At 37.6% G+C, this 24,835-nt stretch overlaps 2 protein-coding genes across 4 annotated transcripts in view; both read left to right on the top strand.

The window, feature by feature from the left end:
- The window catches only part of LOC127631389 (protein KIAA0100-like), a 33,666-nt gene extending 25,477 nt beyond the window's left edge, over window positions 1-8,189 (top strand). For all 3 annotated transcript variants that reach the window (XM_052109496.1, XM_052109497.1, XM_052109495.1), the window contains 9 exons: window positions 1,929-2,050; window positions 2,138-2,318; window positions 2,462-2,548; window positions 3,255-3,365; window positions 3,594-3,729; window positions 4,093-4,214; window positions 4,676-4,777; window positions 4,866-5,000; window positions 6,515-8,189. In XM_052109496.1, coding sequence (XP_051965456.1) covers window positions 1,929-2,050; window positions 2,138-2,318; window positions 2,462-2,548; window positions 3,255-3,365; window positions 3,594-3,729; window positions 4,093-4,214; window positions 4,676-4,777; window positions 4,866-5,000; window positions 6,515-6,700 — 1,182 coding nt within the window. In that variant the 3' untranslated portion in view covers window positions 6,701-8,189. The remainder of the gene's footprint in view (window positions 1-1,928; window positions 2,051-2,137; window positions 2,319-2,461; window positions 2,549-3,254; window positions 3,366-3,593; window positions 3,730-4,092; window positions 4,215-4,675; window positions 4,778-4,865; window positions 5,001-6,514) is intronic.
- Window positions 8,190-10,587: 2,398 nt separating this feature from the next.
- Window positions 10,588-22,672, top strand: rskra (ribosomal protein S6 kinase related a). Its single transcript, XM_052109511.1, has 12 exons — window positions 10,588-10,806; window positions 14,227-14,469; window positions 14,685-14,768; window positions 14,867-14,935; window positions 16,264-16,333; window positions 18,676-18,783; window positions 18,914-18,954; window positions 19,068-19,095; window positions 20,120-20,209; window positions 20,424-20,512; window positions 22,135-22,245; window positions 22,330-22,672. Exons 1-12 carry the CDS (start codon window positions 10,780-10,782, stop codon window positions 22,660-22,662), a joined length of 1,293 nt encoding a protein of 430 aa, XP_051965471.1. The 5' UTR covers window positions 10,588-10,779; the 3' UTR covers window positions 22,663-22,672.
- The last annotated feature ends 2,163 nt before the right edge of the window (window positions 22,673-24,835 follow it).

The following is a 24,835-nucleotide window of genomic DNA, read 5'->3' as shown; positions in this document are numbered from 1 at the left end:
TATGTGAAAAATATGAATATCACTAAAACAATGTGCGGCTAAAGCTGCATTTCCATTCCTGCATTGAGCCTGCGTTTGATATGTCGGTTTCAGGTGTATTTTGCTGAAAAACAAAGTGTAACAAATAAAACTGGAAATATGTTTATGACTTGATTGTATTACCGTATCATCAGTGTATGAAGATGATTCAGTCTACAGCTCTCGAGTCAACAGTACATTGAGTCGATCACAGCAGTTCACGAGTCACCAGTAAACTGAAATATTCAGCGTTGGCCTTTTTGAATGCTTCACGTGTTTTGAAATGGCATTATTACGGAGTATAAAAAGGAACAGTGTTTTTCCTGAACTGTATGAGTAGTGACGATGTTTTCATGCCGTGATGCTAAATGGATCAATTCTACAGTGAAAAACAATAATTATTAGACATGTACAGTAGTGAGATGTTTTATCATGTTTGAAATTAATTGCATTCTGATTTTCCACTTTGAGGTCAGTCTGTTCAGGTTATTCCAGCGATGGATAAAGACTCAACAAAATAACTAAAATGCTACTATTTGTGATATTTGGTGATTATGCTGAAATCCATAATCATTAACAGATAGAAAACAGAACTGATAGGAGAACAATATTGCCTCGCTATAATTCTTTGATCATTAATTCTCAAGTTTCTATAATTTTTAATGCTGCGTTAGTACATAACATAACAATTCTTTACGTTAAACCAGAAATTCCTTCCACATCGCCCGCAAAGCATCACGGGATATTGTGCACTGGTGTTTATTTTGTAATTAAAAACTGACTGCTTATTACAGGGCTACTTAATAAATAAATGCACATGAAACAATGATCTGAGTTTGAATATTTTTTTAGATAACTTGTATAGATCGCACCGTGATCCGAGAAGCAGGAAAGACTGCTTGCAATGCCTGTATGAGCAATCTGATATGTGAATGTGCAATAGTTACTTAGAAATATCAGACCGCTAGATGGGACCACTGACCAATCTGAATAGAGTATTCCAGCGAGCCATGCAATAAAATATAAAAAAGTACTTTTGAACAACCTGAAGATAGTAACCTAGCAAGCTATAATCTCCTCAGCTGGAATGTGCCATTTTAAATAACGTTAAATCCAAACCACACCCATGATTATTATCAGCGCTCTACTACTAATTCACGATTATTAATGTGAAATTGTGTGTGTGTGTATATATATATATATATATATATATATATGACAATTGGAAAGCCATTGCTGATGATCTACTTTTGATGAATGATGATCTATTACTGATTAATTATCTATTATCAAGTATGTATTAGCCCATGTGACAATGTTTTTTTTTTGTAGTGATTCTATAGTAATATCTTGTACATGATTGTAAGAGTGTATGTTTTATTTACCTGATGTGTTTGTGTGAGCTGTAAGCACATACTTTTCAAATCAAACATTTTTGATTGCACAACAAACACGTATCTGGGATTTTGTTCATTTTGGACTCTGGCAGCCTCTATGTCTATGACTGAGAATTTTAACATTCAGTAAATCAATTTGAAAAACTATTGGCCGATAAATCTGTTATCTGCCTTTTTCACCATCTTTGTTATGGGTATCCGCAATATCCACTATAGTGCGACCTCTAATCTGAATGTCTCCAGCAAGCGGCTATTGAGTAACACCCTAGCAACCATATAGCAACATGACCCAGCTATATCTCAGCACCAAAACATCGTAGAGAAATGGGGGTCAGCTTTTTTGATTCTGCAGTGTATTGAGGCCCTTGTGACATTGTAGCAGGAGTTTTGTCATGTGGGAGTTTTGCCACGAAAATTTTCTTCTGAAAAAGTACCAATTACTTGATCATGTTCTCCAAAAAGCTTTGAGGTGACTTTTGTGGTATTCTGTTCATGTGTATCTTTGACCTGTAGACCCAGTCAGAAGAGTTGAGAGGAGACGAGCTGTCTGACATCAACCTGCGCCTGCAAAATCAGCTTAACCAAGAGAAGACGGACATGCAAATGAAGAGCGAGGAGCTCAACATCCTCATCCGGTTGGTTACTAGTTTGCCTTGTCTGAAGTTGTGTAACATGACACACCTTCTTGGCTCAGTTACCTCAACCAGCGTTTCCTCTCGTAGGTGTTTTAAAGACTTCCAGCTACAGAGGGCAAACAAACTAGAGCTGCGGAAGCCTCCAGAAGACGTTAGCGTGGCACGCCGTACTGAGATCTACTTTGCTCAGGCCCGCTGGTGTCTCACTGAAGAAGATGGACAGTTGGGTATAGCTGAGCTTGAACTGCAGAGGTTCATGTACAGCAAGGTGAGCAATGGGTTTGTTCATCTCAAGAATTTTCTGAATGTTCTCGGCTAATTGTTAGTAAAATCTTAGCTACTGGTTATGTGACTGAGTGTAGTTGCCTACTTTGATTGGCTATAAATTTAACAGAATTTTCTCTTCCACAGTTGAATAAGTCTGATGACACAGCAGAGCATCTCCTGGAATTAGGCTGGTTCACCATGAATAACCTGCTTCCTAATGCTGTTTACAAGGTAATGCTGCTCGGCATAAAGATTCACTATGAGGCTATAGTCAAAATGCAAGAATGATATAGCCACATGACATGAGTTTGAACGTCATTGAAAATCAGCTGTTACAAATCTCTAGCTCCTGCAAATATCGCACCACAGTTTTTAAAATGTCATGTATGTAGATGCATTGTGAACAGAACTCTGCATAGGTGGCTGGCTCAGGGGCTTACATTTTCTTGTCATATTTGTTAATCTCAAACCCTTTGCTTAATTTCTCTTGTGCAGCATGTAAGGGTATGTATGGAATGGGTAAAACTGTATATTGTTGTTATTCAACACCTTCCTCAGTCACACATGCTCGCTAACAGTTTTTACGTTCATTGTCCTGTCTGGACAAAATTCACCTGCATTCTCATTTCTAGATTTAAATCGCAGGATAGTTGACCATTGCCCTCCACTTACTTTTACATGTCTTTTTGTTTATATTTTCAAATTTTTCCAATCTTTTTTGGTTGGGTTTGACGACGAAGATATGCTGCAATTGGCATGCAATGTTCCTCTTTTGTTATTTTGTCTTGCATCTAAACGAGTGCAGGCTGTTTTTTCGGCTTGTGAAAGTACATGTCATTACAGTATGGCAGTATGCTTTCAATTCCAGCTGTAGTATTTGCCAGTTTGGGTGTAATGGTTTTTACTGTGTTCTTAGTGCTAATGCTCTGTCTTATAGGTGGTTTTGCGACCTCAGAGCCCCTGCCAATCAGGACGCCAGCTTGCCCTCCGCATCTTCAGCAAGGTCCGCCCCCCAGTAGGAGGGATTTCTGTCAAAGAGCATTTCGAGGTCATTATCATAATATCATGTCATTTTAGCATTATAACTTAAAGGCCCTGCATACTTTATATGAAATCGATGTTGACCGGATTTGAGGTAATTTAGAACTAAATCTGTCCGAAACGAAAGTGTTTTTGAGTTTGTTTCAGTGGTTTGTAACAGCTCGCAAGTGCAACTTACAGTTCTCTGTTGGGATGTACAGTTATCTTATTTGAAAATCATTTTTTTCATTGGTAGGTAAATATGGTACCACTCACCATTCAGCTCATGTACCAGTTTTTCAAAAGGATGATGGGATTTTTCTTTCCTGGAAGAAATGTAGAAGAAGAGGAAGTTGGGGATGAGGAAGACAAGTTTAGACTGGTCACTACAGGTTTGTTTCTTGCATCAGTATGCCATAATAGAATAGTTGATCATCCCACAACAACATTCTGATATACTGAATGCTTTTGAACGTCCCTGTTTTCACCACTCTAGGCACTCGCTGTACTGACATCAGACGCACTCCCAATGCCAATCAATATCAGTTTACATTGATTATTTTTCTTTCCCCTCCATTCTCTCTTTGCACTCCTGTGGGGATATTAGATTGCCATCTCCTGAATGTTATGTCACACTGATGGCCCATCCTGGGCTATTTAAAGCTCATTCAAGAGTTTATATCTGGTAATGCTTCAGGGTGACTTTTGATGTGAAATATAGAGTGTCTCAAGCTTGTTTTCTCCTTGAATCACAGGCGTTGTGAAACACAGGCAGCTCTCTGAAGACTCAATAGGAGGGCTTGGGCCCAGTAAAGGGGTAACGCAAGGGTTAAATCGAACATCTGGGGTCAGAAGGTCATTTCGAAAACCACCTGAGGTATTTTTTCATTTGAATACCAACAAGAATTTAAGGAATAGTTCCTCCAAAAGTACAAATTCTGTCATTGTTTACTCATCCTGATGTTGTTCCAAACCTGTATGATTTCCCTTCTTCCATGGAATATTAAAGAAGACATTTAGCAGAATGTCCCAGCTGCTCTTTTCCACATAATGGTAAAAATTACCTTAAGTTTGGTCCACATGACTCTGGCAAGACTGAAATTTAAGCTGGTAAAATGTTTCCCTCCAACACATTCAGTGGTGCAGTAACACACATCACACCAGGCTTGACACTAGTGATGTCAAATATTGGTTATCACGTGCCTCGTCATTGACGCCGGACCTAGTGTGCCATATTTTAATTGTATCTTCGTTCGTCTTCTAAACAACGCAACCTTCTTAATTAGAAGTTGCAATTTTAACCAAGTTGTCTAACCTCGTTCTCTCTTCCCTATTCAGCATCCTGTTGATGACATTGACAAGATGAAAGAAAGAGCAGCCATGAACAACTCTTTCATCTACATCAAGATTCCTCAGGTTCCCCTCTGTGTCAGCTATAAGGTGGGTACAATCTTACAGTAGAATCGTGTGAAGTGACATGACAAAAATAATTATTTAGTATGCTGATGTTTCTCTTGTGTAACTGTAGGGAGAGAAGAGCAGTGTAGACTGGAAGGATCTGAACCTGGTTCTGCCCTGTTTAGAGTATCATAACAATACATGGACCTGGCTGGACTTTGCTATGGCCGTGAAGAGAGACAGTCGTAAGGCTCTGGTTGCACAGGTAACCAACACTCTCTTCAGTAACAAACTGCAGTCAATTCTTCACTGCTAATTTACTATAAAAAGTGGGGAATAGGACATGCACCTGAGGCTACTTTGGATTTATTTAATACAAAGCTTCAGTGTCATACACTGAAATATTGAGTTTTCATTTTCATAACCATTTTTGCATAGAGAAGTATTCATCTTCTTTCATTGATGACATTTACATTCACATGAATATTCCAATATTAATTGAAATTTACTTAATTTTTAATCATATTTAATCACAGGGGGGGCGCTATATCGCAAAATAAGTTTACGCTTAAAACTTTAAAGTCTCCGGATACATAAGTCAAGCATATGTGGTAACATTTGAAAGCTTAGAATCTTAACTTTTCATAGAAAACCATCTCTTTTGCATTTATGTTACATAAAATATCAAAATAAGGCCTGAAATCATCCAGGTCACAAATAAGCGGGTAGAAATATTAATATGAATATTAAAGTCTTTAATCACATAGCACTTAAATAGACAAGTAATATATAAAATAAAAGCACTCATTCTCAGGAATGTGATTATACAATTTATGTTGTTGACCTAACACCACATTTCGAAAGGTTTTCTAAAGAATCACACAGTAAATTTCTGTTAGACATCAAATACAAACATCTCTTGTATGTACTGAACTCTGATGCTGTGAGCCCCAAATAGCTACAAACTTTATTTTTGCTCTTATCTTAGACCCTTGGTTTTTGAAAAAATTTGCTATTTTTTATTTGTCTGTGAGCTTGCTTGTGTGAATAATCCAACATTATATTTTAGATGTCAAGAAACCAATATGGAGTCCAGCAAGAAAATCACGCAAAACAAATAATCGGAAAAAATTATTCTCGACGGTTGATAAGATGTTATATATCTTCACAAATGAGAGGATCTCCGCTTTCTAATGATACATAGATTGAGCTTCTAGTCCACTCAGAGACCGAGATATTCGATGAAACAATGGGGGTTGTGCATGAACTGAAAATCAGACTGAATGTCTATGTACGAGAACACCTGTAAGGGCTGAGATGCTTTAGAGTATCGCCTTCCATCACAATATGCAGATCTGTGGCAGAGTCAAAAATATTTTTTCTAGTACTTGCTGCAATCTAGTGGAATGAAATAAGATATTTTTGCAGTTTGATAGAGTAAACAGAACCAGAATTACATGTTTACAAATTTAGGACAACACATTTTGTTTTTTAAACATATACAATATAATTTGTGAGATTTTCTTTTTTTTATATTTTATTTATGAGGTTGTCTGACAAATGAGACAATTCTTTTGCAATAGTCCACAGTATGTGTGTAAATGGTAAGCTTTTAAAATGGAGTGTGAAAAATGTCAGGTAGCAGCCCAAAAATGCACCAGAGTTTATGGGGTTAAGCCAGTAGTCTGATTTTCTAGACTCTGAATAAGACAGCTGATATATGTCTGTATGCTCAGGATTTGTGTAAATGCCCTTGTTGTTCTGTCCCCACATGAATAGATGATAAAGGAGAAGTTACGGTTGAAACCAGCCTCAGGTTCAGAGTCTCGAGGTAAAACGGCAGATGGAAAAGCAGACAGCAGCCTCCGGCAGCAGGTGGAGGATGAGAAGGCACGACTTTTGATTGGCCTCAGTACTGCAGACAAAAGCTCCAGCAAAAAGAGCATCTTCAGTCGCCGCAAGTGAATCTTACTGACGCACAAGGACCAGAAGCCCTTCACACTACTGTACCTTACCGCTCCGAGTCCAATGAAGGAAGGGGTGGACCATGATGAACAAACCTTGTCAAAGGTACCCCTCTCCTGTTCACCAGTGGTGCCTTTACTTGGTGTGATGGGCAAACCAGCACCATAGAGGAGCCATGACTCCAGGCGCTGGTCCTGCTATGGGAGAGGCTTGTCATTCTACTGTCTAAATGCTGTATACATAACCTTGTGTTTATATGTGCTCTTGTTGTGCCATGAATCATTTCAATATAAAATGTACTACATATAGCATTAAACCACCTTTATCAAATAAGATAACATCCTCACAGCGGAAGATGATGTTCCATAATTCAACGGTTCACCCTCCATCTGCGGTAGATTTTCTCCTGCTGGATCAGGAGATCTTTAAGTCTTGCAGATGCAGTTAAATGAACCTTGAAGGAGGCACCAAGAAGGAATCTTAAAGGGATAGTTCACCCAAAATCATCTACTCACAAACCTACTTTCTTTCATGGAACATAAAATGAGTTGTTAAGCAGAAAGGTCACACTGCTCTTTTCAATGCAATGAAAGTGAATGGTGTCCAAATGTCATCACAATAAAAAAATATTTAAGAAGTACCATATGAGTAGTTTCTTCACAGAAAGCTACTGCATGACTTCAGATGACTTGCAATGTTGCACATAAGTTGCACGGACTACTTTTAATTGTGTCTTAAAAAAATAGTTGTTATTGTTTTAGCTTCACAACCTCTGCAAAGGACACGAGTAGCGTGAACTTTCTGCTAAACATCTTTTTTGTTTGACGGAGGAAAGAAAAGCATACAGGTTTGAAATGACAAGATGAGTGTGTAAATGACGACTGAATATTCATTTTTTTGGTGAACTGTTCCTTTAATTTCATGTATGTTGGAACCCCATCTTATGCCTCAGTCAGTGATGTAAATGTTGAAAAATATGCCTCATCACCGAAGAAATAAGGAATTTATACCTATATGAGCTTAAAATGAAATTGTACGTGATATCCCGTTAATTGAACTGTGTTTTACTGTACTTAATGCATTGTGCGATAAAAGAAAAGCAGACTGGGAATCTTCTGCTTATGAAACAGTTATTTTCTTGTGACCGTAAGCAGTTATCGTGACATCAAGATTTCTAGGGAAGCATCTTATTGTCATTTTTGCAGCCTGTCTGATTAATGCTTTGTAATTTTAACACTATGGCACTTTATACTCAAAATATTTTCTGATATTTTTGTATCTGTGGTTATCTTTGTCGTTTTAATATCATCTTCAGATGCTGCTGATTTTTGCTTTTCAGCTTCAAAAGTGAAAGATTTTGATTATTTCAGCTTGAAATGTTGTAATAAGAGCACTTTTTTTAGATTTATTTTCTTTTTTTCCATTGTTTCAGGACAATGATATCAAATGTCACCAAGCACGTAAATTAATATGTGTCAATAAAATTAAACCCCTCAGTCTGATACATTTCTTGGATCCCCCAAGACCTATGAGACAGGTACATTTTCATGTTCACACAAAATGAAATTGCTTACTTGAACGTTTTAATCATTTAATTTCTTTCCCATTTCTTCGGCACACATATCAGGGTGCATGTAAAGGGAGAGGAATCAGACATCTAGGTGGACACGAGTCAGAGTCAGGATGCATGGGAAATGCCTTTGATCGGCTAATATGAAGACTTTAATGTGCTTTCTGCATGTCAATTATTTTGCACATTGTAGTAGTTGAAGCGGATCATTTTCAATGGTTATTCATGCCATATTCAAATTCATAATAGGTGTCAATTGAGGGTAATATTTTGCTACTTGTGTGTTTGACAACCCTGAGAAAAGCACCACTGCTCTTCTGCTCAGTGTCGGTCTCAACGGTATCTGTGGAGGGTGAGGTTTTGGAAAGAGGCGTGTCTAATTAAACAGCTCAGTCTCATGGAAGTTCCAAAATCGGTTCCAGCACCTTTAACTAAATGAACATCAATATATTTCACACGTCGCTTGTGACATTATTTTTAAAGATATTTTCTCTGCAAGTAAATTATTATAATTTTTTATGCCGGCAACAAACCAACACACTTGAATTGGCTCTTTAGCTGGTTGCCATGACAACATCAAGAACAAAGAGTCTAATTACATTTTATTGATGTCCAATAGTGCATAAGTCAAGTATTCATAGCAGGTGTCACAGGGCACCTGAGCGTGCTCTGCGTGATGCAGTACCTCCCATGATAACGTGCATGTGCACGTAGAGCCACTATTTTTATAATCGTATGTGAACTGACTTTCATTTTTAAACTTAAAATAGTTGTGTAGAGACAAAAAAAATAAAAAATCAGTGGTGTAATGCTTTTTGAAATAACTTTATTTAATTTATATCCATAAGAAATTATTCTAACGTGCTAAATTGGTTCTGAAGAAACATTTATTTTTGTTATAACAGTTGAAAACAGTTGTGTTACTCAAGTATGGACATTGCAATAGTGTTCTTTGCTGAAGTGTTGGGTACGCATGCATTTCTTGCAAGTCACTTTATCCATGCAAGCCAAATTTGGGGATTAAAAATCACCAAAATGAAACAAAACTCTCTAGAAATTCATCAGCCAATTGTTCTTTTAAGAGATGGCTATTCATTCCATGCGCTTCTGTATTGAAAAAAGATATCAAACTGGATCTAACAGGATAGAGAGGGAAGTAGATGACCCTGATGCACAATAACAAGAGGTCAAGTAGAGGTGAAGCAGTCTGACCAGGCCGACGAGAGGCCGGCAGGGATCAGAACTGGAAGGGCAGGTAGAGGAACAGGCAGCTGTTTAGTGGGCCAGGCCGAGGTTGATAGCCGGAGAGACCATAGAACCAGGCAGACAGAACCAGACAGGGAATGGTTTTAGATGAAGTCAGGGGCAGGCAGAGCTTCAAATCCAGGAGGGTGGAGGGTAACTTAAAACCAGAGATGGGCAGAGGACAAAAGCCTGGATGACTGGAGATCAGGCTGACAGAACCAGGCATAGAGGGTAGACCAATAGGCCATGAATTCAGGAGCTATGTATTAGCCAGAAGCCTCTCTTCAGGACTGTTCTTTAAAAAAAGAGCCCTGTCTTATATGTTGGACCTGTACCTCTACACTATATTCAATCCTGGTGAAGGAAACAAGCTGCAAGTGAAACAGAGAGATACACGTGTGCTGAGCGGAGCTGGCCGATAGACCAACTGAACTGCAGCACATGAACAAAGAGGAAGTTTCTACAGTCTATAGGCCTGTTTCAGAATTTATCATTTATAGTATTTTATATATATATATATATTCTTTATAATTACATATTTTCAAATATTGTTTCACGTTCCTATATTGATCATCTCCATAGCATTATTTCTGCAATTGTAATTTCAGTGTAAATGCATTTGTGCTGCCTCTGTGCATCATGAATAAGTGTAAATGCACCTCTTCATGGGGCTTCTGAGGCGAGTGGCTCCCTTTAAAAATAAATCAATTGGTTGTGATAATTGGTTATTCATTTAAAGCCATTTAAATTGTATTTGTCTGTGTGCCTACCACTTTTATAGCTCAGATATTTTTTACATTTGAATAAAATGCTGCATAAACACATTGATTCTCTGTATAGCAGCCACTGACAACACAAAAAAACAGTCATGGCCACTGATATACATAGATCAGCGGTTATGCCCCTGCCGGGGTATGCAGTCGAATTACGTAAGCGATCAATTATGACGTTTCTCTTGCATGAGCTCAACTTAAAGCATAATAACGTGATCATGATTTAAATATGAATATTCATGAGTGGGAGGGGCGCAATGGTATGCACTTCTGCATGTGTGCATCAAAGCACTGGACACTTTTAGTAATATGTGCCTGCTGAAACAGAGGTTTCTTTTGTATATAGATAGGTTTATTAGTCTCTTATCTGTATGATAATAGAAGATTATCAAATGATCTAAATAAGTGGTTCACTCGTCATTGGATGACTTCTAGGGCAATCGCTGGGCTTTTTCAGTATCTCGAAGGGTTCAATTATTATTTACAATGTGATGGGCGGCGACGGGAGTAAAGATAAGGTAAGAGTATGATCATCACTTCTCTAACACACACAGACACACACACACACACACGCACACGCACACGCGCACACACACACGCACATACACACACACGTGCAGCTCACAGCGCTCAATGAAGTAAAGGCTGTTTGTTCGAGAGCGCGCGCTATCCAGATTCTGACAGAATTTAAATCTGTCTGATTCAAATATCGATTGTGTTGTGCGGGTTCAGGAAGAGAAAATAGCCACTTTACGTTTAAAAAATGCCAATAACACTATTTTTCTAACGACAATAATTGTAGCGTAGGCTACTCATTTTCAGATTACAAGATCACAAGCGCATAGATGCTTCCAGTCTTCCCGCTCGTTATTCAATCAATATAATTAAAATATATTAGGCACATTATATACAAATATTATATGCTATACAATATTATAATACAATATAAAATTGCTTAACAGATTAAGTCACACCAGATGATAATGTTTTTAAAGAATACTTTATGAAAAATGTTATAACAGTAATATATTTCCACATTACATAACGATTAACGGATGATTCGTTAATGGAAATTAAAAATACAGTAGATGATGCAGCAAATATATATATATTATTTCATATTCAGTGGCCCATTAAATGTCCACAAAAAATGTATGAATGTCATTAGGCCTGAAGTACAAAACGAAATATCAAACCAAGTGTCATCTTCAAACAAATGATACTAGACCTTTTCTCAGAACTTTTTTTGAGACATTTTTGCAATTATTTTTAACCAACTGTTCATTTTTAGTGGAAATATGAAGTCCCTCGAGTTCAACAGTTGTCTTAACCCTGTGGTTATCAAAGGGCGGGGCAGGGGGCCCAAGTATAAAATGGGGGCGGAATCTCCAAAAGAGGGCGGAGAAATTTGTGAAGGGGCGGAGTTTCTCCAGAATGGGATTAGGCCAACACCGGGGGTTAGGGCTAGGTTTCATCTCAGGGGGTGCTGCAGACTGCCCCGTTCTCATGTTCACTTTCACATTCAAATTTGCTGCAGTAACAATACACAGAAGAACCTACGTGTGCTATTTCTTTTCCTCCCCCTTTTCTCCTAAAAAGTGCTGTCAGATGTTCACAGGTGTGCACCAGATTCGATTGGGTGAAACAGAAGATTTTAGTGAAATAACACTCAAATTTCGATCGGTTCTTCACACAATGCTATCTTCTGACTTTTATGGTGTTCTTATAAAAGGATCTGGTTGTATTCAGATTATTATACAAAACTGAAGTACATTTTTTTCAATGAAAAGTGTTACTTTTATTATTCAGTAAATGAGTAGAATTGAACTGGCTACTCGAACGCTCCAGCTGAATTTTACTCCATGTTCACCCGCTCTCTGCCCGCAGTGATTTTCTTCCCTAACCCACTCCCGTTTCCACAAAAAGCCATACAAATAGACAACAAGTGTGCACAAAGAACTGTTTATTTTTCAGCTATTGCTTTTATCAGATTATGTGTCACAGTGTGTTCATGCTTTGCTCTGCCATTCTCCTAAACCCCATAGACTACCTTGCTCTAAATATTGTATAATTTGATAAACATGCTGTGTACACATTTTTATGTCGTATTTTCAGTTTATTGTTATCAAAAATAAATAAATTATAATTTTTTTTGCATTCATAAATTAACAACATAAAAAAGATATCCACATCAGATTTTTCAGGCTCTTTTCTGACCACCCGCTCCTGCACACAAATCAATGGTTGTGGAATCACAATGTGGAATGTGGAAATGCAGACCTCTACCCTAAACCTAAACTTATTGACAGTTAATGAGACTCTCACGAGATATGGGCTGCCAGGGTGTTACCTTCTAGACACAGAAGGTAACACCCAGATCGCAGAATAATTTGTATAGTGCCACAGAGACACAGTGTTTACAGTTTTCAGAATTGTCCTACTTCTGGCTCACGGCTATTTGTCTCAGCATATTACGCTGGGATAGGAAAATCATTTTAAAATCAAATAAGGTAAACACTTCAGCTTTAACAAATACAACTTTGTAAAATTTTACCAACATAATAGCACCTTGGCTTCATATTTTATCTACAAATAAATGCAAATAGTATTTAATGACATTTGAACATTTTAAGAATAGTTTAAGTGTCAAAGTGCACTAAAAAAACCTCTTTGGCTGAACTTGATTAAATCATGGACAGTGGTTCCACATGTCTGAAATGAGTTTTATAAATTAAAATACTTCAAATAGAGGTAACCGAACTGAATAAAGTTAACCCAACACAATTTAACATGTGAAAATGACTTAGGCTAGCTAGTGACAGTGATTGTTAGCATGCTAAACACATGCTGGTGTAAAGCACTACTGAGTGCAACTTGGTCACTATGCTATGGTTCGCACAGCAATTGTTCAATGAATAATGCAATACGTAGAATACGCATTCTTTGGTCTTCGATGTATGCTCAAGCTCCACTCTTCACCAAGATGGTAACCTCCAAAACTACAACATAACAGATTCTTCTATATATCAACATATCAAAACATTGAACACTAATAAGTCTCCCCCTTTATGTGCATCTTGCACAAAGACAAATAAAATAACACTTTTTTTATTCATCCCCTTTTCTCCCAATTTGGAATGCTCAATTCCCACTACTTAGTAGGTCCTTCTGGTGGCGCGGTAACTCGCCTCAATCCGGGTGGTGGAGGACATGTCTCAGTTGCCCCCACTTCTGTGACCGTCAATCCATGCATCTTATCACGTGGCTCGTTGTGCATGACACCACAGAGTCTCACAGCACAGGAAGCTCATGCTACTCTCCGCGATAATCGCACAACTTACCACACGCCCAATTAAGAGTGAGAACCACTAATCGCGACCACGAGGAGGTTACCCCATGTGACTCTATCCTCCCTAACAACTGGGCCAATTTGGTTGCTTAGGAGACCTGGCTGGAGTCACTCAGCACACCCTGGATTTGAACTCGTGACTCCAGGGGTGGTAGTCAGCATCAATACTTGCTGAGCTACCCAGGCCCCGATAAAATAACACTTCATTTTAACATTTACTCTCCCTGTCGAGTCCCATGCTAAACATGCTGAGAATTAGAAATCCTCTGCCCAGTTTGTTAACCAAACAAAACAATCATGTTGTCATGTTCATATTGTCCCAACACAAATCAATTAAGCAAAGCTGACAAGGCATTTTTTTGTTTAATGAACTCAGTTAATTAAAATTTAATTGGTTACATGATTTGTTGATTAATATGAACATGGGAAGATTGAGTAAAACTGACAACAGTGAAAGTAATTTTTTTGAGCGTGTCTAATACTGAGCTCCATTTTGTTAATGGCTTATTCATGAAAGTGTCATTAACTTTGTACAGTCATTTAATTTATTATTATATCTGAATATTGAGTGATGTCCTCTTCAATGCAGACAGCAGCATCACTGGTGAAGAGGAGATCCTTGTCATGTCGTCAGGGCTTCCTCTCTCTGCCTGCTCAGCTTGTTCATCACAGTCTATTTAGACACAGTGCCCAGCACAGAGAATACCCTGTCTCTAAGCAATCTCCATCCACAGACTCAAACACTGTGGGGCCTCATCCAGAGTGGACACTGCCGGGCTTCATTTCCATTTTCCAGCCGGAATTTCCACACCGGTTTGATGGACATTTACAGGTAGTTTATTGCCACAAGTGATAAAATCCTTCAAAAACCGAGGAGTAAAATGTTATATATATGTCTTTTATTATTTAAAGGTGAGGTATGTCATTTCTGTGCCTCTAGTGTCGCCAAACGGTATTGCAAAAATATTGACAAATTTCACATTTAAAGCGCAATCATGAGGTTAAAAACAATGTTGTCCCCTTTATTTCTAATGACTCTCTACTCAGATTCTTGGGTTTATAGCTAAAGGCTCATTTGGCCCTATCCTGAAGGTAATGGACCCATCTAAAGACAAGACGTATGCTATTAAGGTGACTTCTTATACTGTGATCTGAATTCATGATCAAGAAATGTGCTTGGTACATTGCATTTCTTTCAACTGAAAATGTCTGTTGTCACTGATGGTTAGGTTTTACCCAAAGCTGATGTTTTGAGACATGGAGTCCTTCAGCAGGCAAAAGAAGAGGTGATAATTCAAGTGAGTAACTCTGTGCCGCTGTGCACTAAGTCAGCTACGGCTCGTCTGATCTGGTTCTAACCGGCCTAGTGATGCAGTGACTGTCCGAAAGCTTAGGCAGTTGCCTTGCTGCCCAGTCAGTCAATGACTTCAGGTTTCCAAGGCATCATAACATCATATCTAATGATCTAAAACAAATTCGAGTGAGTTTAAGACTAGGCCTGTCAATTGAAAACAAATTGAATCTAATAATTTATTGCATTATCGATTATGATATGCTTATTAATTATTGAATGAATCGCAATTAATCACAAATTTGCAGATAAAGGCCCTCAAATAACAATAATTCAATATATAATGATTAAATAATTATAAGTACTGTAGATATAATTGACTACCAGTAATTATAAATGTAATATATATGATAAATATAATAATTAAAATTATTAAAATGCATTATTGTGGTAGACGAGTAAAGCATTGATAAGACATAACTAAAAGTAGCTTTAGAAGGCAATTTTACATTTTATTGAACTTAAGCCTATCATCCATTAATCCATTTAGCAGTTGAATTCATCAAGATAAATTTAAGGGCTTAAGACACATTATGACACACTTACATCAGACACTTTTGGACTGTCTCACTTTGGTTGCGGTGCATCATAAACAGGGTGTTTTTAGGTCGATGTGCCAAGTTAAATTTGACACCTTGAGATCCCTGCATCCGGAATTGCAATCTGTCCAGCTTTCAATGCAAAACTGTGACCAACCACATGTTGTGCTCATGTGTTTAGCAAGCCTGACTGTGATTTGTTGTTTACACAGCAGCACTTTGAATATACAGCTGGAGTTTCACACACTGCCCCCTGCTGAAAATAGGTGATACTTCAAGCTTGAATTGCTCCGATGGTAGGAATATTCCTTATTACGGTCCGGGGCATGATTAATCGTGTGAAATTTCAAATAAGTTATTTTTTATATAATTAATTATACTACATTAATGCGTTAAATGATTAATCGTGTGAATTTTCAAACAAGTTATTTTTTATATAATTAACATACTAAATGAATGTGTTAAATCGACAGCCCTACTACAGACTATCTAGTTTAGACAAATATTTAACATGTTTCTACATCTGGATACTATCTCCAAATGCAGAATATGGACACCATTGACAACACTGACCTCCTCTGGTCTCTGTTAATTCTCCACAAACAAGCACACATTCACATTTCATACTTCAATTGTTTTGTTTAGCTCATGCCATTAGCATTTAGCCACACATCCTCTCAGTGCCTGCACTCATTTCCATCTCATCTTTTTTGTGTTGTCAAATGTTACATTGTAGCGACAAGTCAGACATCCTTTCCTCCTCAGTCTACGGGACTGTTGGCAGAGCCAGAACAATCTCTTCATAAGTGAGTCACACCACAAACACGTGGCATTTCCATACCCACTGCCCTCTCCTTATGTGACCTTGCTTAAAAGAATATTCCAGGTTAAATACAACTTCAGCATCTGTGGCTTGCTTTCTATTCCCACAGAAAATCATTTTGTAACTTAATTAATACAAAATAGGGAAATAATATATTTGTTTGTATTTTAAAGGAAAAATGTTTGTACCGTAATGCACTTATAATGCAAGATGATGGGAAAAGTGTACTGGAGGGCTTTAAAGCAAAAATGTGAAGCTTATATTTCTGTTAAAGCACTTGCATGATTTATTTAGTTAAAAAAGTTTGATAATTTAGCTGTAAAGTTGTAGGCAAAATAAGTTCTGGTTATATGTTACCAATGTAATGTAAAAAGTTACATCACATCCATCTTTGCGTGAATATTATGTGAATGTTACTGGATTTACATGACATGATTTGAAAGATCGGATGTAACTGTCAATAGTTTATCCAAAATTAAAATTCTCTCATCATTCACTCACCCTCATGCCATCCCAGACGTGTGTGACTTTCTTTCTTCTGAAAATCTCAAACGAAGATTTTTAGAAGAATATCTCAACTCTTTTGGGCCATACAGGTGACCAAATCTCTTAAGATACGAAAAACATATAAAGGCAGCGTAAAAGTAATCCGTAAGTCTCCAGCAGTTAAATCCATGTCTTCTGAAGCAATCCTATCAGTTTTGGGTGAGAACAGATTTTTCACTGTATATCTTGCCATTGCAGTCTCTATGCACGATCATGATTTCAAGCTTGATTACACTTCCTAGTGCTTGATGTGAAAGAGAATTTTACTTGCCCATCCGAGCAGGATGATTCAAACGTCAATAACACAAAAATAAGCTATATTTGTGATAGCCTAGTTCATATTCTTATTCTGCTGTTGAAAGTGATCAAGAGCACGTCATTTTTTAATTCTCTAACGATCTAGTAACAGCTGTGCCTTGTTTGATTGACAGGTGGCGTATGTGTGTGTGCTGAACATACTTGTGCTAATGCACACCTGAACAGTCAAATACACTTCAAAATTCTGCCAATATGCCCGTCTTGGTGAGATATTCATGTAAACACAGAGAGAGATGTCTAAAGTGAATGTAAACAGTGGAGAAAAAAGCAGATTTAAATTAAAATGTCCGACTTGTAAGAGTAAATGTAAGCTAATAGACGTGCTGCTGTCTGTGTCATTATAATAATCAAACAATCATAACAAGAAATGAGAAAAATCTCACTGCTCTTGACTGACTAACTTTAGTAGCTTTAAAAGTATTAATGTATTATAATGTCATCACCATTCATCTCTATACAAGCACAAAACTGTTTACAAGAGCACACAGTTCTTCATAGGTCTAGCCTCTTAACTGTGCTCTCAAAGTGCACCAGATTGATGCATTTAACTTTAAGATGTACAAAATTGTCTTACGGGGGAGCATGCCACTGGACCCCCCAAGCGGGACCGAGGTCAAACCACCACAGTCTCACAAAATCCTGTGGAAAACACTGGCTGATGTCAAGATTTATAGCAAAAAAGGAGTTATATTTTGATCTGCTCTCACCCCAAAACAACTGGATTGCTTCAAAAGACATGAATTAAACCACTGGAGTCTTATGAGTTACTTTTTATGTTGCCTTTATGTGCTTTTTGGAGTTTTAAAGTTCTGGTCACCATTCACTTGCATTGAATGGACCTACAGAGCTGAAATATTCTCCTAAAAATCTGTGTGTTCTGCTGAAGCAAGAAAGTCATACACATCTGGGATGGCATCAGGGTAAGTGAATCATGTTTGGGTGAACTATCTCTTTATAATCAGTATGAAAAGGTATTCAGAACTCATTTGACTTCTGTAATGTGAAACGAGAACAAAATGTAGGATGGTAATTGATTTCATCTATTGGGAATCGACTGGATTATAAAAACTTTCTATGTGCGGGTGCTGGGAGGAGAGAATGTATAAATTAGAACGCCTGGACAAAATAACGTGTATCAATGAATCATACATGATTCAAGACCAGGAAAGTGTAAAGAAAGTAAAAAGGTCCAATTTGATTGTCTTAAGTTGGTATTTAACCCAGAATAGTCCTTAAAGGAGCCACAAACGTTTTTCCTTGTCCATGTGATGAATCTCTGTAATTTTGTTGACCCCCGTAGCCTTTTTAAAAATACTCCAATGGTCATACCATACAAAGAAACTTGGTTTGGATGTTTAATCTATGAGAAGGTGACCCCAAGGTCAAGGCCATTCAGTCTTCCATGAAATTCTCCTTCCCCTTCTATCAGTCTCTCTCTTACTCTTGTGCTTTTGTCATCAGTGTGTGATTACTGCAGCACTGGAGACCTGTACACCTACTGGACACTGAAGGGCTGTTTTGATGAGAGGGATATTCGAGTGTTTGCTGCTGAATTGGGCTGTGCCTTGGGTGAGAGCTTCACTAAAATTACCAGAGTTTCTGTGCATGAATATGGGCAAATATTTTACGTTGGAATCATCTCAAATGTTTAGTTATACAGAAGATATACAGGATGATACCACTAGTTTCTCATTTGCAGGTTTTTTACATGACTTTGGAATAATTCATAGGGATGTAAAGGTATATTTTACAATGTTTTTCTTTTTCATTCAGTTTTTAAAAATATATTCATTACATTTGCAGCCATAATTTAAAATTGTTTTGAATAATAATAATAATAATTTGTTCCCTAGATGGAGAACATACTTCTGAGTGATAAAGGTAAAGCTGATCCTCACTCACACTGAGGCACTATGGGAAACATCCATGTAAAATGTTCTGTAATAAACACAGTTTTTAGTTTTGTATTTTAAAGGTCTAATATTGATGAATACATTAATTCTAGATTTTAAGATTATTGATTTATTGGTTGGATTTTGAAATAACCATTCATCCCAAATGGTCTTTAGTCACAATGGATTTTATGGGGGAAGACGGGTGTTTGTTCTTTTTGTTATGTTAAGGTCACATTTCATAGCTTCATAGCTTTTTTCAAATTGCCATTTTATTGTTCTAGACCCAGATATGAATTATGATAAGTTTATTTAAAATTGTAAACCTAACACAAAATTTCAATATTAATTGTGAGAATGTGATTTCAATAATTGTTCTAAAATTATGACTGTCCCACATTTGTGGCATCATTTCCACAACACCAAACAATTTTGCCCATAATAAAGTTTTTTTCAAACGTTAGTGTACTTATAAACCAAGTAGACAAAAGTGTCACTGAAGAGCATGCTTAAATATGAGAAAAGTGATTTTTGTATAATCACTGAATATTCAAGGTAAATATCACTTTGTGAACAGAATATTTTTATTGGGTGTCAATTCCAATTAAGATGTAATTTTACCAAATTATGCAAAAAATGAAAATATAATTTAATTGTGTGTATTTAGGATACATAAAAAATGTAGCTTTGAAATTAACAATAGAAAGACAAAGGAGTAAAAACATTTTTTAATTGTCATTTCCACCACATAATACTATGAAACACAATGAGATGTGAGATGTGCAGGAAATGACACTGGAGTGGACTTAAAAAAAAAAATTCTATTATTGTTACACATTCTAAGACAATGACCACATATCTTATGTGTCTGTGTATTTTATTTGAATATTTAGTCTGATGAAATTTAAAACACTCTTTTATTATTTATCTTTTATTTAAACACTTTTATTTTGATAAAGAGAAAGCTTTTGAATGCAGGCATGGTTGTGAAAGATTAATGCTATCTGATTTAGGTCACCTCCGCTTGACTGATTTTGGACTGTCTCGTCATCTTGAGTGTGGAGATAGAGCATTCACTATCTGTGGCACATTGCAATACATGGGTGAGACTGAAACCTGGAACTACGTGTAGTTTTGGACAAGATAGGATTTCCATTCACAAGACTATTTTTACTATCATGTGCTATATTTGTACCTGAACACAAATGTGCTTATATCTCACTAAGTAAAATTGCATAGCTCTTAGCAAGTTAGCAACTATTTTGGCTATTTCTGTAAAGATGAATGCATTAATTACATTATCTGGTCTTTAAAAAGCTCCTGAGGTCCTGAGTGGAGGCCCCTACAGCCATGCTGCAGACTGGTGGTCTCTTGGTATTCTTATCTACGCTTTAGCCACTGGAGAGGTGAGATTTTTACAGAGGCAATACTACAAGATGAGCATGTATACTTTATCCCCCTCATGTTGTTCCAGATATGCATGACTTTAAAAATGACTCTCTCATCATTTACTTTCATTACCCCCCAAGTCCAAGATGACATGCATAAAAAACACTGAGTGCACCTTTAATATGAGTTAACAGGAGCTTACTGATATGGGTTTGGGGTACAGCAGCCAAAAAAAGGTTGGGAAACACTGCTTAGACAGATGTAAAGGCTACATAAGAAGAATTCGTAAGCTTTTCCCCCTTCCTACTCAGAACTCAAATCAGAGGTTCCCATAGTTTTTTGTCTACTGAACCCCATGCCAACAATTATTTAACTGAAGTTTACCCTAAGCACTCATTTCAAATCGGATGATTGCAACACACTCCAGAAAGGTTGAGTGCTTACCACTGTTTAACATCAACATTACTTCTAATAACACTAATTAATAATTTGTGCTCTGAAGACAGGAAAGTAGGCAAATCCAACACTCGCACTCTCTGCTTACATCGCCATGCACTTGTAATCCGGATCAGTATGTAAAATGCAGGAATGTCCCTGGAAAAGACGGTGTCTGGATGGCAGAATTTGTTGCTCCAAAATATGTACTTATCATTCAGCATTAATGGTGCCCTCACAGATGTGCAATTTACTCATGCCATGGGCACTGACACACCCCCATACGATGACAGACACTGGCTTATAGATCTGACGCTGATAACAGCTTGGATGGTCCTTTTCCTCTTTGGCCCGGAGAACACAACGGCTATTTTTTTGCCAAAAATTATTAGAAATGTGAACTCTTCAGATGAGAAAACACGGTTCCACTGTTCTACTTTTCATCTCAGAGGAGGCCGAGCCTAGGGAAGTTGGCAGCGCTTCTAGACAGTGTTGATGTATGGCTTCTGCTTTGCATAGTAAAGCCTTCACTTTCATCTGTGGATGCAGCGGAAGGTGTTGACTGATAACGGTTAACATAAGTATTCCCGAGCCCATGTTCATGATATCAATTACAGACGAATTACTGTTTTTAAGATAGTGACATCTGAGGGATCGGAGATCATACACATTCAGAAGGTGTTTTCCAGCAGAGCAATGCCAAACCACATATTGCCCAGATTATATTGTAAGTGCATTGCTGCGTACGGATACTAGAGTCCTGTCCTGTCTTCAATTAAGAATGTGTGGCACATTATAAAGTGCCCAATATGGCTATGAAGGCCCTGCACAATTGTGCAGCTGAAGATCTGCATAATGGATGAATGGGGGAAATTCAGCATGCTAAACAAACTTGTGTCTTTTTGTGTCTCTGATTTGAAATGATATATATTTAAAACCAAAATTACAACAAACAACAACAACAACAACATTCAATTCACAAGTGAAAGCATCAAATAACGTGTTGCTGTAGTGCTTTCAATATAGCACAGGTTGAATATAATTTACAAATCACTCCTTTTTGTTTTTACTAGCATTTAATTTAATTAATTACAATATCATGTAGCCCCTAAAGATCTATCATGAACTCTATAAGGCTTTGTGCACTCCCGTTTGGGGAACCCTGATTTAATTGATTATTGTTGTTATTATTATGATTTGTTAGTTTCCACTTCCTGCAGAAGCAGACCACTGTGTGATGCTGACCAGGGTCAGTGAGTATCCGTTTGTCATGCCTGCAAGCCTCAGTCCAGCCCTGGCCTTCCTGCTCATAGAGGTGAGGCGTCACTCAAAATCTGCTCTTTGTTTATGCTCCTATTCAAAGCAGACTTCCCTCAACACTGATCTTGTTTGAATGCAGCTTCTGTGCAAAATTCCCACACGTCGCATGCGCTGCCTAGAGCACTTCCAGAGCCAGAGGTTTTTCCATGGCATGCCCTTTGATTCCCAGCTGCTGCAGAAAAATCCAGTCGAGCCAATCCTGGAGCTGAAGAATCATCCTGACCGAGAGGAAAAGTCAATGAGAGGTCTATCATTAGATCTTCTCCAGAATTTTGAGTGTGATCTGCTGAACTCGCCTTCCACACCTGTGGATTGTTCTCCTACTTCAATGAAGATTGAGGTGAATGAAGATACAGCAGGGATGGAGCAGGGGCAACAGCAACCTCACAGAATTGACTCAGCTCTCCATTAAATGTTCTGCCAAAGACAAGTCAAATTGTAAAAGTATTAAAAAAATGCAAAAGAAGTCGGAGACAAAATAATCTGTGATTTAGTCACTCATTAACAAGTATTACTACTGAGTTGTTATTTTATTCCTATTTAAAGACCCCATTAAATAAAATGTTTTACAAATCCATGTCAAGCTACATTCATATGAGCTTTGAAATCCGATTCAAATCACATTTCTAGAAATCTGTTTCAGTCTGACCACTCTGATCAGATCTCAAGTGTCTTTTGCCATATGCTCACATTATACATCACACATTTTTGCAGGAAACATGCTGGCAGTGGGGGTAGAATTAAGCTGTGCATTGGCGGAGTGTTGGTTTAGCTGAGAAATATTATTTATGGAATCTTTCCCCGTGCATTCTGAAGTTCGACAGCCACATCGCTTTATCAAAGGTGGCTACCATACAAGTCCACCAGTCACTGCCAGTCTGTCTGGCCCACACAACGCTTTGAACTATGATACCGGCGGAGATGTGACAGGAAATAAGCAGCACATGCCAGCCTCCTCCATCTCTGCCACTGCCTCATAAGCCAAAGTCCAGCACCGCAGCTACACATTGCCATATTGTAAGCTAAAATCTCTATTCCATTCCCCTTTGTGTTGTTGTTGTTTTTTGCAAACTGATGCAACACCATTGCTATAGCAACCAATGCAGATATGTCAGAAAATGAAGATAGCCACAGGACACAGAGTGTGGACATTTAATCATATAGATTGGAATCTGATCGGATGCACAACATATCGGATTTGGACTGACAGTGTGAACAACAATAATAAACTTTTCATACTGATCTCTAAATCAGACTGATTGCAATTTGGAGGCAAAATCTGAACAAGCAGATTTTCAGTTAAATCATATTGAACTTTTAGCAGATAAAAATATACAATATAATATATACAATATATAAATGAAATAAATGCTCTCTAGAATGAGAATAAGAATGTCCCTCCCTCTGATATCACCAATCATGGGGTATTTTATAAGCAAATGTAATTTTTTCTTAATATGCCAAAGAGTATATGCTTTTTGACCAATCCATGTGACCCAGGCTCTTTTTTGGTTTGGTTTAGACTTGTGTAAATGTTTTACTTGTTTAAAAAAAAAAAAAAAAAGAAATAATATTTATACGACTTACAAAGATGCCATGTGAACTGTGACACAGTTAATACTGATAATCAGACTCCCATTGCTTATAATAAATTAAACTCATCATCATGGTGCAAGATAGTTTGCCATTATTTGCTTATAAGGGAAAATAGCTGGCATGAATCATATAAATTGTCCCACTTCAAGTAGTGAAGCTGACTGTAAAGTGCAATCAACAGACCCCGCCTCTGCGACATTCACTGTGAACAAATCATTGCAATAAAATAGACATTCTATATGAATTTTTTGTCTTATTATTTAAAATAGTATTTAAGGAAATATTACAAATGGAAACAGGAAATCGGATGGGAAAAAGAGTGGGACAAAAGGTGGATTCGAACCGAGGTTGCTAGGTCAATACAACACATTCAAACTGTCTTAACACTCCACACCACTTTGCTTATTTATTTTTTAATTATTATTATTATATATTTTTTTATTTTCTCTCCTTTTCTCCCCAATTTGGAATTCCCAATGCGCTCTAAATCCTCGTGGTGTTGTAGTGACTAGCCTCAATCCGGGTGGCGGAGGACGAATCTCAGTTGCCTCAGTGTATCTTATCATGTGGCTTGTTGATCGCATTACCGCAGAGACGAATCACGTGTGGAGGCTCATGCATCCACGCACAACTTGCCAAGCGCCTCACCTAGAGCGAGAACCACATTATAGTGACTACGAGGAGGTTATCCCATGTGATCTCTACCCTCCCTAGCAACCGGCCAATTTGGTTGCTTAGAAGACCTACTCAACTCAACACGCCCTGGATTCGAACTCGCGACTCCAGGGGTGGTAGTCAGCGTCTTTACTCGCTGAGCTACCCAGGCACCCCCACACCACTTCATTGACACCTTTTGTCTACTTTGTCGTTTATTCCTGTGATTTCACCAGACTATTGGGATGCAAACAGCTGCACATTGTGGCAGATCCTATTTATACCGGGGTTCAAATAGTCACTCCGAAAATAATTTGGTCATCAATGGATGTAGA

The sequence above is a fragment of the Xyrauchen texanus genome, chromosome 38, assembly GCF_025860055.1.
Source record: "Xyrauchen texanus isolate HMW12.3.18 chromosome 38, RBS_HiC_50CHRs, whole genome shotgun sequence".
Classification (NCBI taxonomy): domain Eukaryota; kingdom Metazoa; phylum Chordata; class Actinopteri; order Cypriniformes; family Catostomidae; genus Xyrauchen; species Xyrauchen texanus.
This window is presented reverse-complemented; position numbering and strand designations above follow the sequence as displayed.

Excerpts from the sequence above, each read along its gene's own strand:
- rskra (XM_052109511.1), top strand. The coding sequence starts at position 10,780 with ATGGGCGGCGACGGGAGTAAAGATAAG. Across the intron at positions 18,784-18,913 it reads TGAATTGGGCTGTGCCTTGG|GTTTTTTACATGACTTTGGA; the intron begins GTGAGAGCTTCA and ends TCTCATTTGCAG. Across the intron at positions 19,096-20,119 it reads CATACTTCTGAGTGATAAAG|GTCACCTCCGCTTGACTGAT; the intron begins GTAAAGCTGATC and ends TATCTGATTTAG.